General features: G+C 31.6%; 2 protein-coding genes across 13 annotated transcripts; one reads left to right on the top strand and one right to left on the bottom strand.

The window, feature by feature from the left end:
- Positions 1 to 2,977: 2,977 nt before the first annotated feature.
- Positions 2,978 to 7,540, top strand: LOC107909874 (DNA polymerase epsilon catalytic subunit A). 12 transcript variants are annotated; one of them, XM_041088786.1, is made up of 11 exons: positions 2,978 to 3,204; positions 3,316 to 3,365; positions 3,836 to 3,905; positions 4,010 to 4,115; positions 4,215 to 4,294; positions 4,490 to 4,666; positions 4,859 to 4,946; positions 5,081 to 5,161; positions 5,243 to 5,386; positions 5,855 to 5,950; positions 6,289 to 7,540. In XM_041088786.1, the coding sequence occupies exons 4-11, from the start codon at positions 4,095 to 4,097 to the stop codon at positions 6,526 to 6,528; spliced, it is 927 nt and encodes a 308-aa protein (XP_040944720.1). In that variant the 5' UTR covers positions 2,978 to 3,204; positions 3,316 to 3,365; positions 3,836 to 3,905; positions 4,010 to 4,094; the 3' UTR covers positions 6,529 to 7,540. The 12 variants fall into 12 exon arrangements, with proteins under 12 accessions (XP_040944720.1, XP_040944718.1, XP_040944717.1 ...); XM_041088784.1 differs by lacking the exon at positions 3,836 to 3,905 and adding an exon at positions 3,461 to 3,544; XM_041088783.1 differs by lacking the exon at positions 3,836 to 3,905 and adding an exon at positions 3,461 to 3,544 and having other exon boundaries at positions 2,978 to 3,219.
- A 3,699-nt stretch (positions 7,541 to 11,239) lies between these two features.
- On the bottom strand, positions 11,240 to 12,052 carry LOC107908282 (MLP-like protein 31). The gene is made up of 2 exons (XM_016835507.2): positions 11,809 to 12,052; positions 11,240 to 11,738 (listed from the first exon to the last, which is right to left on the bottom strand). The coding sequence occupies exons 1-2, from the start codon at positions 11,996 to 11,998 to the stop codon at positions 11,470 to 11,472; spliced, it is 459 nt and encodes a 152-aa protein (XP_016690996.1). The 5' UTR covers positions 11,999 to 12,052; the 3' UTR covers positions 11,240 to 11,469.
- Between the last annotated feature and the right edge of the window lie 220 nt (positions 12,053 to 12,272).

Genomic DNA, 12,272 nt, shown 5'->3' with positions numbered 1-12,272 from the left:
AAAATTCATAAATTTCTAAAAAAATACAAATATATAATGAAAATATTTTTAAAATTTTAATTTCTTTTGAAATTATAAAAAAAATATAAGTTCTTAGGAAACCACTAAAAATTCTTAAAATTATGAAAATTCCAAAAACATCTAAAATTTTTTTTCATAAAAGTATAAAATATTATTAACAATTCTAGGAAGAACACAAAATAAACGATGTTTGCCTAGAACCTAGATCAAATCATAAATTAGAATAAATTTAGACAAATCAACGTAAATACATAACTATTTAAATTCGTTCTAACTTATTATTTGGTTTGGGTTTAGGGTAAACATCGTTTGTTCTTATGCTCTTCTTAGAATTTTTCTATTCTATAAATTTTTATTTTTTGTAATTTTTTTATTTTAAGGAATATACGTTTTATGATTTTCTTTCATAATTTCCACATTTTTATGATTTAAAAAAATCAATTATTGAAGAAAAGTCTCAATCTTTTAGATTTTTGTTTAGAAATTCTAGGTATTTTTAGAATTTTATTATTATTATTATTTTGCATAATCTTACTTTTTTTAAAGAAAGTTTCATTTTAGCACTATCTGATTTTTGCTTATTTCCCTATACCAAAACAGGCTTTTAGCGGCGTTTTTAGCGGCGTTTGGGAAAAAACGCCACTAAAAATAAGCATTAGCAGCGCTTTTATAAAAACGCCGCTAAAGGTCGAGCACCAGCGGCGCTTTTTGGAAAACGTTGCTAAAAATAAGCATTAGCGGCGTATTTTGTAAAACGCCACAAAAAGCCTAAGCCCGCTGTTTTCTGAGTTTTTGGGGCCTTTAGCGGCATTTTTGAAAAAGTGCTGCTAATGCTCGGGCCTTTAGCGGCATTTTAAAAAAGCGTCGCTAATGCTCGGGCCTTTAGCGGCGTTTTTAAAAAAACGCCGCTAATGTTTGGGCCTTTAGCGGCGTTTTTGATAAAGCACCGCTAATGCTCGGGTCTTTAGCGACGTTTTTTATAAAGTGCCGCTAATGCTCGGGCCTTTAGCGACGTTTTTGGTAGCGCCGCTAATGCTGGGGCCTTTTAGCGGCTTTTTGAAGAAGCGCCGCTAATGCTCGGCCCTTTAGCGGCATTTTTGAAGAAGGGCCACTAATGCCCTTTTTTATATATATTCTCAATTATCTCATTCTTTGATATATTCTCAAGTAATGTTTCAATTATATTTTTTTATTATAAGTTGAAAATTTTGATATTTTGTTGTATTTATTATATATTGGTCAAATTTACATGGTTAATTTAGGGTTTAATATATATGGTTTAGAGTATATATATGATTAATTTAGGATTTAGGGTCAGTTTAAAAGTTACAATTTTAAGGTTTATAGATTATGAAATTAGGGATTATGGATTAGAGATTCTGATTTAAGGGTTGTGATTTAAGGTTTATGGATTAGGAGCTAGGGGTTAGGGGTTAGAGATTAGAAGTTAAGATCAGTTAGGGATTTAGGGTTTATGGATTTAGGGGTTAAGGGTTAAGGTTTAGGTTTAGATTAATTAGTGTGTTTTAATTTATATATTAAATAATGTTTAAGGGTTAATGATTCGAGGTTGGGTTAAGGATTAGGGATTAGGGATTTAGAGTCGGGTTAGGGTTTAGAATTTAGATTAATTAGTGTTTTTAAATTTATATATTAAATAATGTTTAGGGGTTAGCGGTTAGGAGTTTGGAGTTTGGGGTTAATAGTTATTGATTTAAGGTTTAGAGATTCGGGGTCAGATTAGGGTTTAAGGTTTAGATTAATTAGCATTTTTTAATTTATATACTAAATAAGTTCTTATGTAATTGTAAAAGAGATAATAATAAATTGTAAAGATTATTAATTTAAAATTGATATGCAATATACAATAATTGAATATAAAAAATTATAAAATATGCGAGCTTTAGCGGCGTTTATAGCAAAAACGCCGCTAATATGTATTAGAATTTTTCAAAATGTTGTCGTTTCATTACAAGAATTTAATTTATTAGTGGCGTTTCTTCTGTAAACGCTGGAAAATGTAACATTAGCGGTGTTTATGACTAAAAAAATTTAATCTAAACCATTTGATATATTTAACTATTAGAATTAAAAAAATAAAAAAATGTAACAAATTGATATGGATAGGTTACTATCTATTTTGGATATATAGGACCAAATTATAACAAATAGAAATAAAATACAAAAACTAAAATCATTCCACATCGAACATCTAGCAAAATAATTATATTTTACTTAGGAAGAAATATCTCTAATAAAATGGAGATTAGATCAGAAATGAATAATATAAAATCATGATTAACGTCTCAATCTTTAATAGAAATTTGATATGTGAGAGATTAATTGCTTACATTGGATAATTCTAACTTAATAATTAATTACAGTCATTTAATCATTTTTTCTTATTAAAATATACGATATTTATTTGGAGAGTACTTAAATTTTTTTATAAAAATTCAATTTATAAAAAAAATAATAAATGAAATAAAAATTCAATTTAACTAATAATTTTTAATAGACAAAATAAAAGATTTTTAGCATAGCAAAACAGTGTCGTTTTATTTCAAATGAAATAATTTTTTGCGGCGTTTTTATAAAAAAAGCCACAAAAAATAATTTTACTTTAAAAAAATAGCGTCCTTTTAGCATAGCAAAACATTGTCGTTTTATTTCAAATAAAGTAATTTGTTGCGGCGTTTTTCATAAAAATGCCACAAAAGATAAGCAATAGCGGCGTTTTTTTTAAAAACGCCACAAAAAATAATTTTATTTTAAAAAATAGCGCCATTTTATATAACAAAACAATGTCGTTTTATTCCAAATAAAATAATTTTTTGTGACGTTTTTATTAAAAACGCCGCAATAGATAAACAACAGCGACGCCACAAAAAAATTACTTTTAAAAAAATAGCGCCATTTTATAATATTCCCTCCCCTCCCGCCGAAATCCCCAACTTTCCCCCCTAAAATCTCTTATTTCCCACATCCAAGAAAGAAGCCCGAAGTTTATTCAACTCTAGGGAAAATCAAAATCAAAGAACCTAAAACTAGGAAACCAAAGAAATGATGAGAAAAACAGCAAAAAGGGATTGGAAATTGAAAGGTACCAAGTGGAAGGGTTGTCAATAGGAGGGCATGGAACTTGCATTATTTTTCCCACTCTTAACCTAGCATTTGATATCGGTCGATGCCCACAACGTGCCCTTTCTCAATATTTTCTTTTTATTTACTCAATCCAACTCCATTAATTCCTCTACCTTCTTTTAATCTTAATCTAAATTTTCTTTAATTTAGGGACAAAAATTAATTTTTATGGCCGATCATCAGTTCCGCTTATTTTGCAGGTAATATTCCAATCTTATTCTTTCTGGAGAAAGAAAAAAAGTCAACTTTTTTTTCCATGTTGCTTTTTAATTTGAGTTGGGTTTTATGGTTAAAGTGAAAAGGAAAGGAAGATTTAGTTTTCACGGAAAAAAGTGTGGATTCGGTGCAGTTCAGTAGACTGTGATCAGATCCACCGCAGGTAATGGCTTTCTTAATTGTTTAAATTTTCAAAATTAATTCTTGCTTTGTTGCCGAGAAAACTATAGAAATGAATTTTGAAATGAGGCCGTTTCTGGTTTTGATAAAATAACGAGTTCAATTTTCAGAATGTGTTATTTGCAAACTTTTATCAAATTGAAAGAAGATTTTAGAATAACTTGAACTCAATTAGCTTAATTGTTGAATTGGAAGGAACTTTACTATCTTGAATTCGTGTTGATGATTTTACTTCATTTCTTAATTAGTTTATTTTTTTTATCTTTGCATAAAGGTTCATGTTCTGTTGTGATTGGAATCAATAGGAGTTCAATTTGTAATGCAATCTGTTGACGAGAGCATCGGTGATTATTATTCAGATGTTCTAATGACAAGAAGTTGAGTTATTAAAGTGACCTTGAGTAAATTGGTTTCTTACTAAATCATATTTTCTTTAACCTTATTCAAGCTTTCGAGATAGAAGGTATGAATACAAAGGACTGAATAAAGTTTGGAAAGGGAAGCTGTCTGAAGCCAAGGCTGGTGGAAACCCTATGAAGATCCAAGAAGCACAAGTATGCTAAATGTTCTTCATTTTGTCTACCATTATAGTCGACTCGCAATAATCAAATAAACTTCTTATGGTTTTTCCTTTTCTTCTCAATATTTTTCAGGACATGGTAGTGCTTTATGATTCCTTACAACTTGCCCATAAGTGTATTCTGAACTCATTCTATGGATATGTCATGCGCAAGTACGTTGTGACTTCACTTTGTTTTCTTTATTTTGGGTGGGGTGTGGGTAGGCTTCAAAGCTTGTATTTACTTCTAAATTCCGACAATTTGAACTTGGTTGTCTACTTGTTCTGTATATATCTTCCTTTTTTAGTATAAAAAAATAGAACATATCTTTCATGCTTAGAGTAATGTTCTAAATATGTCTGCTAAAGAGGTGCGAGGTGGTACTTAATGGAAATGGCTGGTGTAGTTACATATACTGGTGCTAAAATCATTCAGAATGCTCGCTTACTTGTTGAAAAAATTGGGAAACCACTTGAATTAGACACAGATGGTATCTGGTGTGCGCTTCTTGGGTCTTTTCCAGAAAATTTTACTTTTAAAACTAAGTAAGCTATATTCATGACCTATTTGCATATGTGCTCTGAAGTTGGGACTTGTGACTGATTTCTGAATACTTTTTCATTGTATTTAAAGTTGAAACGAAATATGATTCTAGATTTCATATTTGGAGAGAATATGTTGCTTTTTTTTCATGATTGATTTAAAGATTCTGATAATCTATACAATATGTCTGTCAGTGACTTGAAGAAGAAGCTGACTATCTCTTATCCATGTGTTATGCTTAATGTTGATGTGGCAAGAAATAATACAAATGATCAGTACCAGGTTTTCATGGAACTTTGTTCTAATCTATGTTCGAATTGTTTTCTTCCAAATGCATTTGATAATTTCTTTTGGAAGTTTTGGTATTTTGAAAGACTTGTTCTTGTTCGACTTTCTAAGCTACGTTTTTTTGACAGACACTTGTGAATCCTGTCAATAAAACATACACAACTCATAGTGAATGCTCAATTGAATTTGAAGTAGATGGCCCATATAAGGTAATACTGAAAACTAAGTTGTTATTGAATGTTAAATTTCGCATTCCTTTTTTGAGGGCACAAATTGGTTATGGGATTTAGGCAATGATTATACCTGCGTCTAAGGAAGAAGGAATATTAATCAAGAAAAGATATGTTGTTTTTAATGTTGATGGAACCCTTGCGGAACTGAAAGGTTTTGAGATAAAGCGTAGAGGTGAGCTGAAACTCATCAAAATTTTCCAGGTACCCACTCTCTTTGATATACCCTGTTTACAGTATGCATCTTGAGATGGTTTTTGCCAAAATAACAAAGCTAATGCTTTGACCTTTGGGGTTATGATTTTTAGATATTTAGTTCTTGCGCTCCATCATATTACATTAATTTTTGGTGCAGTGCGTGGCATATGTGTGTGCACATATTGTTAAAGACAATTCTATGTGATTTCTGCAATCAGCTTATGATAAAAGAGAATTTTCAGTTCTTTGTATTTGAATGCTTTAGGTCTTAGAAAACTCGATAAAATTTGTCGTCCATTGTTTGTTTAGCTTCAATACATTCCCAACAAGGAACAAAGTTAAAAATTGTTTTCGTTCTTCTACTGTTTGCATTATGTTATTATTGTATGTACCGCAATTTTCATATTTCAGGATTAGGACTTCTCTCCTTCACATTTGGCATTTTCTAGACATGAAATACTTTCTCTTTTGCAGGCAGAGCTTTTTGATAAGTTCCTTAATGGATCCACCTTAGAGGAATGCTACTCAGCTGTCGCTGTTGTTGCAAACCGCTGGCTTGATCTTCTTGATGTATGAAATTAAGCTCCTAAAATTTGGTCTTCCATCATCATTTTTGTGCTCTTTACCTGTGTAATTTATATATATATATATATAAATTTAAGACGAAATTGAAACGATCAAGATCACTATCCCTGCATGATATGCCCGTGACTGACAGCCCTGCTACGCAAACCCTTGACCATTACGATATTTTCCCTGTTAAAGATATAGTTCAATCACCCTTACCTGGATATGTAGCACCTGCATCTGTTAGTTTTAGTCCAGATGATAGTTTGATAGCATATTTATTTAGTCCTGAAGAAACTTTGAGTAGAAAGGTTTTTACTTTTGATCTCAATGCTGTCAAGCAAGATTTATTCTTCTCTCCCCCGGATGGTGGACTTGACGAGAGTAATATATCACTAGAAGAGAAGTTGAGGAGGGAGAGGTCCAGGGAGCGTGGGTTGGGTGTTACACGTTATGAATGGGTGAAGACTATCTCAAAGAAGAAAACTATTATGGTGCCTTTACCTGGCGGGGTATGTGGAACGATCTCATCTGTTAATTTGAATATACTGTTAATAATGGCTTATTTAGTCCACGCATGATGTTCTGTATGTGTTACTGTTGTCTACATATGCTACTTTCCCTAAATCTTAAGCATTGGGGCTTTCCATGTTCTACTTATCTTTGTTGATAAGTTTTGTTATAATCTAAAATATACTCAAAATACTAAAGTGTTGAGCCAATGACTTTTAGGTGTTTTTTTTTAATTGGGGACATCAGGGCATGTTTCTAGGAGCAATAATATATAGATTTAAGTGAAAGAAGTGTGTTCTTTTATTTATGTTTAATCTGAACCGGCGGAGGTTGTATGGTTGATCCTTTCTCTTGATACTTCATTGACCACAATTTGCCAATTTGTGGAGTTGCATTCTGGATTAGCGATTTCAACATGATGTTGCTATTGCTGTTAAGAGTCCGCAGCATAGTAGATTCCTTTATAACAACAACTCCCTGTTGTGTGAATTAGCTGGTCAATAACATTTTTTCTCACCAATGTGATTATTTCATGCCAACCTGTCACCACTTTTTATCTCTTTGCACTGTTATCTTTTATGCTACTTCTGTGTGTGTGTACATTTCTTTTATCAACTCTTGCATGCAATTTAAGGATTTGTTTTCCCTGATAATTTGCTTTCCTTTCTATGGGCAGATCGATTTAAGTATGCAATTGAACATACTCATCTCAGACATGCCTTCATACCCATATCTGACATGTCTTTATACTGACACCTAACACTCATCCCTAAGTCCGAGTAACATGGTTATTTTCTTTTTCAAGTTCTAAATTGTTTAACAATAGATTCTTTTGTTTTCTTAAGCAGGGATGATGAAGATGATTCTGTTGCCAAGATGAAGGCAGCTGAGGAAGCCTTGGAAGCAAAACAAAAAGTAACAAATAGCTTGTTTGCTTCCTGTTTTTTTTTTTTTTATTATCATGTTTTATAATTTTATGACATTGTTCTTGGTACTCTGAAGATATTTATGGAAAATTACCCTATGATTCTATTGTATTTATACTGCATGGCTGCACCTAGGGGTGAGCATTCGATCGAATCGAATCGAAAATTTTCGAGTTAATCGAGTTTTTAAATCTCATTTTATCATCCTAACTTTATTTGAAGTTTTTTCGAATCGAGTCGAGTAAGATGGAATTCGAATCGAATCTAATCGAATATATTTGTTCGAGTTAAATTTAAAAAAATAATTTTGGGTCCTTGTAACTATTGTCACCTATCGTAATAAAATTTGTTCACATTAATCAAAATTTTTATTAACTTTTATCACTTCATAATTTATTTATTAATTTTTTATATATTGGTTAGCTTCTTTGCTTGTTTAGTTGTTTCAATTATCTTCAGGTTCTTGTCACTATGTATATTAGAATTAAAAAATATATTAAATGTAAAAATATGATTTTTTAATAAAAGTTATTTTAAAAATAAAATGTGAAATTAATACCAATATAAAATTTTAACACGAATATTTTATGGCATAATTAATAATTTAATTTTAATATAAATATTCAATATGACTAAACAATTCAATAATATAAATAATATAAAATGTGAAATTTAATTTAATAATATAAATAGTAGATATAAATAAAATTATTACTATTTATGTTTAGTGATTTTTTTGGATAATTTTGATTTTTATTTGAGAATAAAGGGTGAGAAGTAAAAGTTTAGGGGAAAAATAAAAAGTTTTGGAAAATAAAAGTTTGAGGGAAAGTAAATAGGGGAGTAAAATTTTGGAGAGAAAATATTAAAAAAATTGGAGGGGGGAGGGTTTGGGATAAATGGGAGGTGGGATGGGAAGGAAATAAAAGTTTTAGGGGAAAAGTGGGAGGGAGTAAAAATTTTGGGAGAAAATAAAATGTTTTGAGGGTTTTTGGGAGTAAAATTTTGAGAAAAAATAAATGGGAGAGTAAAATTTTGGTGGGAAATGGATTTTGGGTTGAGAGGGGAGGGGAGTAAAAGTTTTGGGGGGAAAGTGGGAAGGAGTAAAAGTTTTGAGGGAAAAGTAAAAAGGTTTGGGAGTTTAGGGTAAAAATGTAAAATATTATAGTTTGATATTCGAATTATTCGAGTTATTCGAATTCAAAAACTCAACTCGATTCGAACTCGAAATTCGAAAAAAAAATTCGAGTTGATTCGAATAACTCAATTAACTCGAATAACTCGATTCGTTTAACTCGAAATTCGAATTTTTTTTCGATTTTTTCGAGTCGAATCGAATTTTGCTCACCCCTAGCTGCACCATGTATTTTTTTAACTAATTTGATAAATTTTATGTATGGTGTTTAATTTTTTGTTACTGTCTGTGTAATTTTATGTGTGGTGTTTAATTTTTCGTTACTGTCTGTGTTTTAATTTTTCATATGTATTATTTATTTTAGTTTTGATTCTAAATTTTTATTTTTACTTTAATATTTATGACAACTTGAGTTCTAACTTTTGGATTTTAATTGTGTTATTAATTTATTATTTTAAATTCTAAAATTAAATTCATTAATTTTTATATTTAATTTTAAAGTTAAAATTTTCATAGAAAATTTAATTTAAATAATATTTTTTTATTTATCCTTAAAAAGTATATTTAAAGTTCAAATTTTAAAAATAAAACATAATATAATATTTATCATAAAAATAAATATTATTTGATTAAAATAATTTTTTTTAAAGGTTATATTTTTAGCGCGTTTTTGCAATAAGCGTCGCTAAAGGTTTGTTCTTTAGCAGTGTTTGTGACAGAAGCGTCGCTAAAAAGTCATGGTCTATAGCGGCGTTTATGGTAAAAGCGCTGCTAAAGGACATGGTCTTTAGCGATGCATTCTTTAGCGGCGTTTTTTCCGGCACTTATAAAAGCGCCGCAAATACTTTTAGCGGCGCTAAAAAGCGCCGCTAAAGGCCTAAAAAAGCGCCGCTAAAAACCTGTTTTGGTGTAGTTGATTTGGAGGTTGTATTTTGAACACCTAGCAGGCTTTTATTGATTACTTATTTGCCACATCATTTTTTTAAGAAAATAAACGCAAAGTACCAATATGGTGGAGGAAATGAAAGTCGAGCTATCAAATTGGGTAAAAAATTTCTTTACTAAAAGAAATAGCATTCTAGAGTATTACATAATAATTAATCTAGGAATAGATAAATCGGCAAGGTCTTCACGCAGCATATTCAAAGTAAAATCAGGGAGTTAAGACTAAAGGTGAAAGCTGCAGCCTTCGCTAAATAATCAACCAACTTATTGCATTCACAATACACATGAGTTAAACGAGCATTCCAATCATGCCTCAACAAATCTCGAATCACATTTACGACGTGTGATTCTGGTTGATTAATTATCAGGTTCCCCTCAATATGGTGCAACGCTTCCAAATAATCTGATTCTAACAACATATCTCAACAACCAAGCTTCCAATCCCGTTCAAGACCATCAAGTATGCCCTAGAGTTCTACACAACCCTATATTACTTGCAAATCCCAGACACCACAAACCATCTACATCTCGGATCACACCACCAGCCATACTTATTCCATATTCCAAATTCTGACCACCATCTACATTAATTTTCTATTTTCCTATTGGTGATGGAGACCATGAAAGTTGTGTCCATCTTCTCCAACTCTTTGTGGACCCTTTCCCCTTTCCCCTGATTCAATTGACTGGCATATACAATCTCCTTTTTATATCTCATGCAACGATAATTGAATCCTTCATTATTCACACAATCAACTTTAAAAATACAATCATTTCTTTACATTTTAATTGACATAAGCAATTTAAGTTTGATTTTTTTAAAAACAAAATATTATATCCGCTAACTATTTGAACTTTTAAGAGTGTTAATTATTTGGATTAATACATAACATTAATAATAGTAGGAAGAAAAAATATTCAAATTGAAGTAAATGAACTGAATCCTAAGTTGAGTGTAGTAAAGAGTGGTAAACAATAATTTAACCTATTATTAATAAGCGTAAAAAACAAATAGACAATGCTGAAGAGTGTATGGTATTGGCGAGGAAATTATAGAAAACGCCACAGAGAAGCTGCGGTCTTTGCGTCGATACTTTTCTTGCTATTTCATGTCTCGACAGCATTTTGGGATGGTTCGCAGCGACCCCCGATCGGAGACGAATAAAAGGGGCAAGTGCAAGTGCCAAGTGGGAGCTAGTCCTTTTCATGCTAATATTCTTCAATTTATATGCTTTATATACACTATTAGGCGCATATCGATGTTTATGGTTCCGAATGAAACTTTTAAGTACTGTTACGTAACTAAAATCCAATTAAGAAATGAGTAAAGATTGAATCGGATTCCATGGTTTTTTCTTTTTTATTTTTTATCAAGCCGATTCCATGATTGTTGTTTCATGGTGTCAAGAAGCATATAAAAGATCATGAAAACTTTTGACTTCTGTTCATCAGAATATAGAGCAGAACAGTAACGCTCAATTCCTGAAATTGATCTGCAAAGATTAATTATGTTGGTAGATTACGGCTACTTTCATTGTTGTTGTATATGTTGAAGCATCCAGTTAGGTTTGCATGTGATGATTTGCTTATTGAAATTCTATGCTTTTTTGCTGATGGCTTTAATTATTGTTAGGAAGGTTTTATATGCTTTCAACTGCTGCTGGTTAGATATGTTCCAGTATGTTATATATGAATATTCAATTTTAGCATCGTGTATGCTTCAAGAATGACTTTCATTTTCCCAACAGAAACGAAAAGGAAAGAAAGAGATCATTTTAAGCAGTAATAATGCATGGCTATATATATTCTCATTTGCCAGTCCACATTTAAAGATGCAAACCCCTTTCTTTCAGCTCTCTTTGGCAAATGTTTTGAAAACCCAGCGGCCATTATTGCGACACCATGCTTCATAATCATGCTTTCTCGTACGTACAGAGAAAGCGAATTTATTTTACAATTTTTAAGTTCTTTGATTTATTTATATATTTTTATGTATATATATTTCATTTGGCATTGAGAAGGTAAGCATCAACATCCTTGGACCAGATGGCGTAGAAATCGCAGTAGTTGAGAGGCTCAGGGACGTGGTCATTTTGCTTTTCATATTCGATGGTCCATTTCGCCAAGCTTCCTTCTCCATTCGGTGTGACATTAAGGGTGGACTTCCAGGTCTTGTAGTAATTCGAGATTTCACCCTCCAATATACCGTACACAATCGTCCTGTTCTTTTCGTCCACGTTTTCTCGAACTTCCTTACAAGCCGCAGACTTACCTAAAAGAGAGCAGCAAAACATGAATGTACAAATAAAAATAAAAATGGGAATATTTGTTTAGGTAAATACCTTGGGAAGCATAATACCACATTCTGACAGATCCCAGAGAATTCCAATCACCCTGAAGAAGTTTTACATCAGAAATAAGACGAGTGGACATCTTTGGCATGAGGTGAGCTTTGGTGTTGAAAGCATCAAAGAACCTATCAGCTGAGGACTTGACCTCAACCTTGCAATCCATCCTCCTAATTTGAGCCATGGATCGTCTGGTAGCAAGGACTCGGGGGATAATGTTGTGCTTAGGGGATAGCCATATATAGAAGAACGGTTAATTGTTAACCCCTCCCGAGTGTGGAAAGAAAAATTTGCATTTGAAATGTGTGATTGACAGGTAGACGTGTTGATGATTCGCTCAAAATTGTGGAACAAAGGACTTTCCTTTTTCGCCTTTTTAAAAGCCTAATTGGGTTGGATTCTCCAAATACAACTTGTAATCACAATTCAAATGCAGGTGGATAAGTACCAACAATAAT

This window comes from Gossypium hirsutum, chromosome D02 (assembly GCF_007990345.1).
Source record: "Gossypium hirsutum isolate 1008001.06 chromosome D02, Gossypium_hirsutum_v2.1, whole genome shotgun sequence".
Classification (NCBI taxonomy): domain Eukaryota; kingdom Viridiplantae; phylum Streptophyta; class Magnoliopsida; order Malvales; family Malvaceae; genus Gossypium; species Gossypium hirsutum.
This window is presented reverse-complemented; position numbering and strand designations above follow the sequence as displayed.

Excerpts from the sequence above, each read along its gene's own strand:
- LOC107909874 (XM_041088779.1), top strand. The coding sequence starts at position 3,334 with ATGGCCGATCATCAGTTCCGCTTATTTTGCAG. Across the intron at positions 4,667-4,858 it reads AATTTTACTTTTAAAACTAA|TGACTTGAAGAAGAAGCTGA; the intron begins GTAAGCTATATT and ends TATGTCTGTCAG. Across the intron at positions 4,947-5,080 it reads ATACAAATGATCAGTACCAG|ACACTTGTGAATCCTGTCAA; the intron begins GTTTTCATGGAA and ends TTTTTTTGACAG.
- LOC107908282 (XM_016835507.2), bottom strand. The coding sequence starts at position 11,998 with ATGGCTCAAATTAGGAGGATGGATTGCAAGGTTGAGGTCAAGTCCTCA. Across the intron at positions 11,739-11,808 it reads GTGGTATTATGCTTCCCAAG|GTAAGTCTGCGGCTTGTAAG; the intron begins GTATTTACCTAA and ends GCTCTCTTTTAG.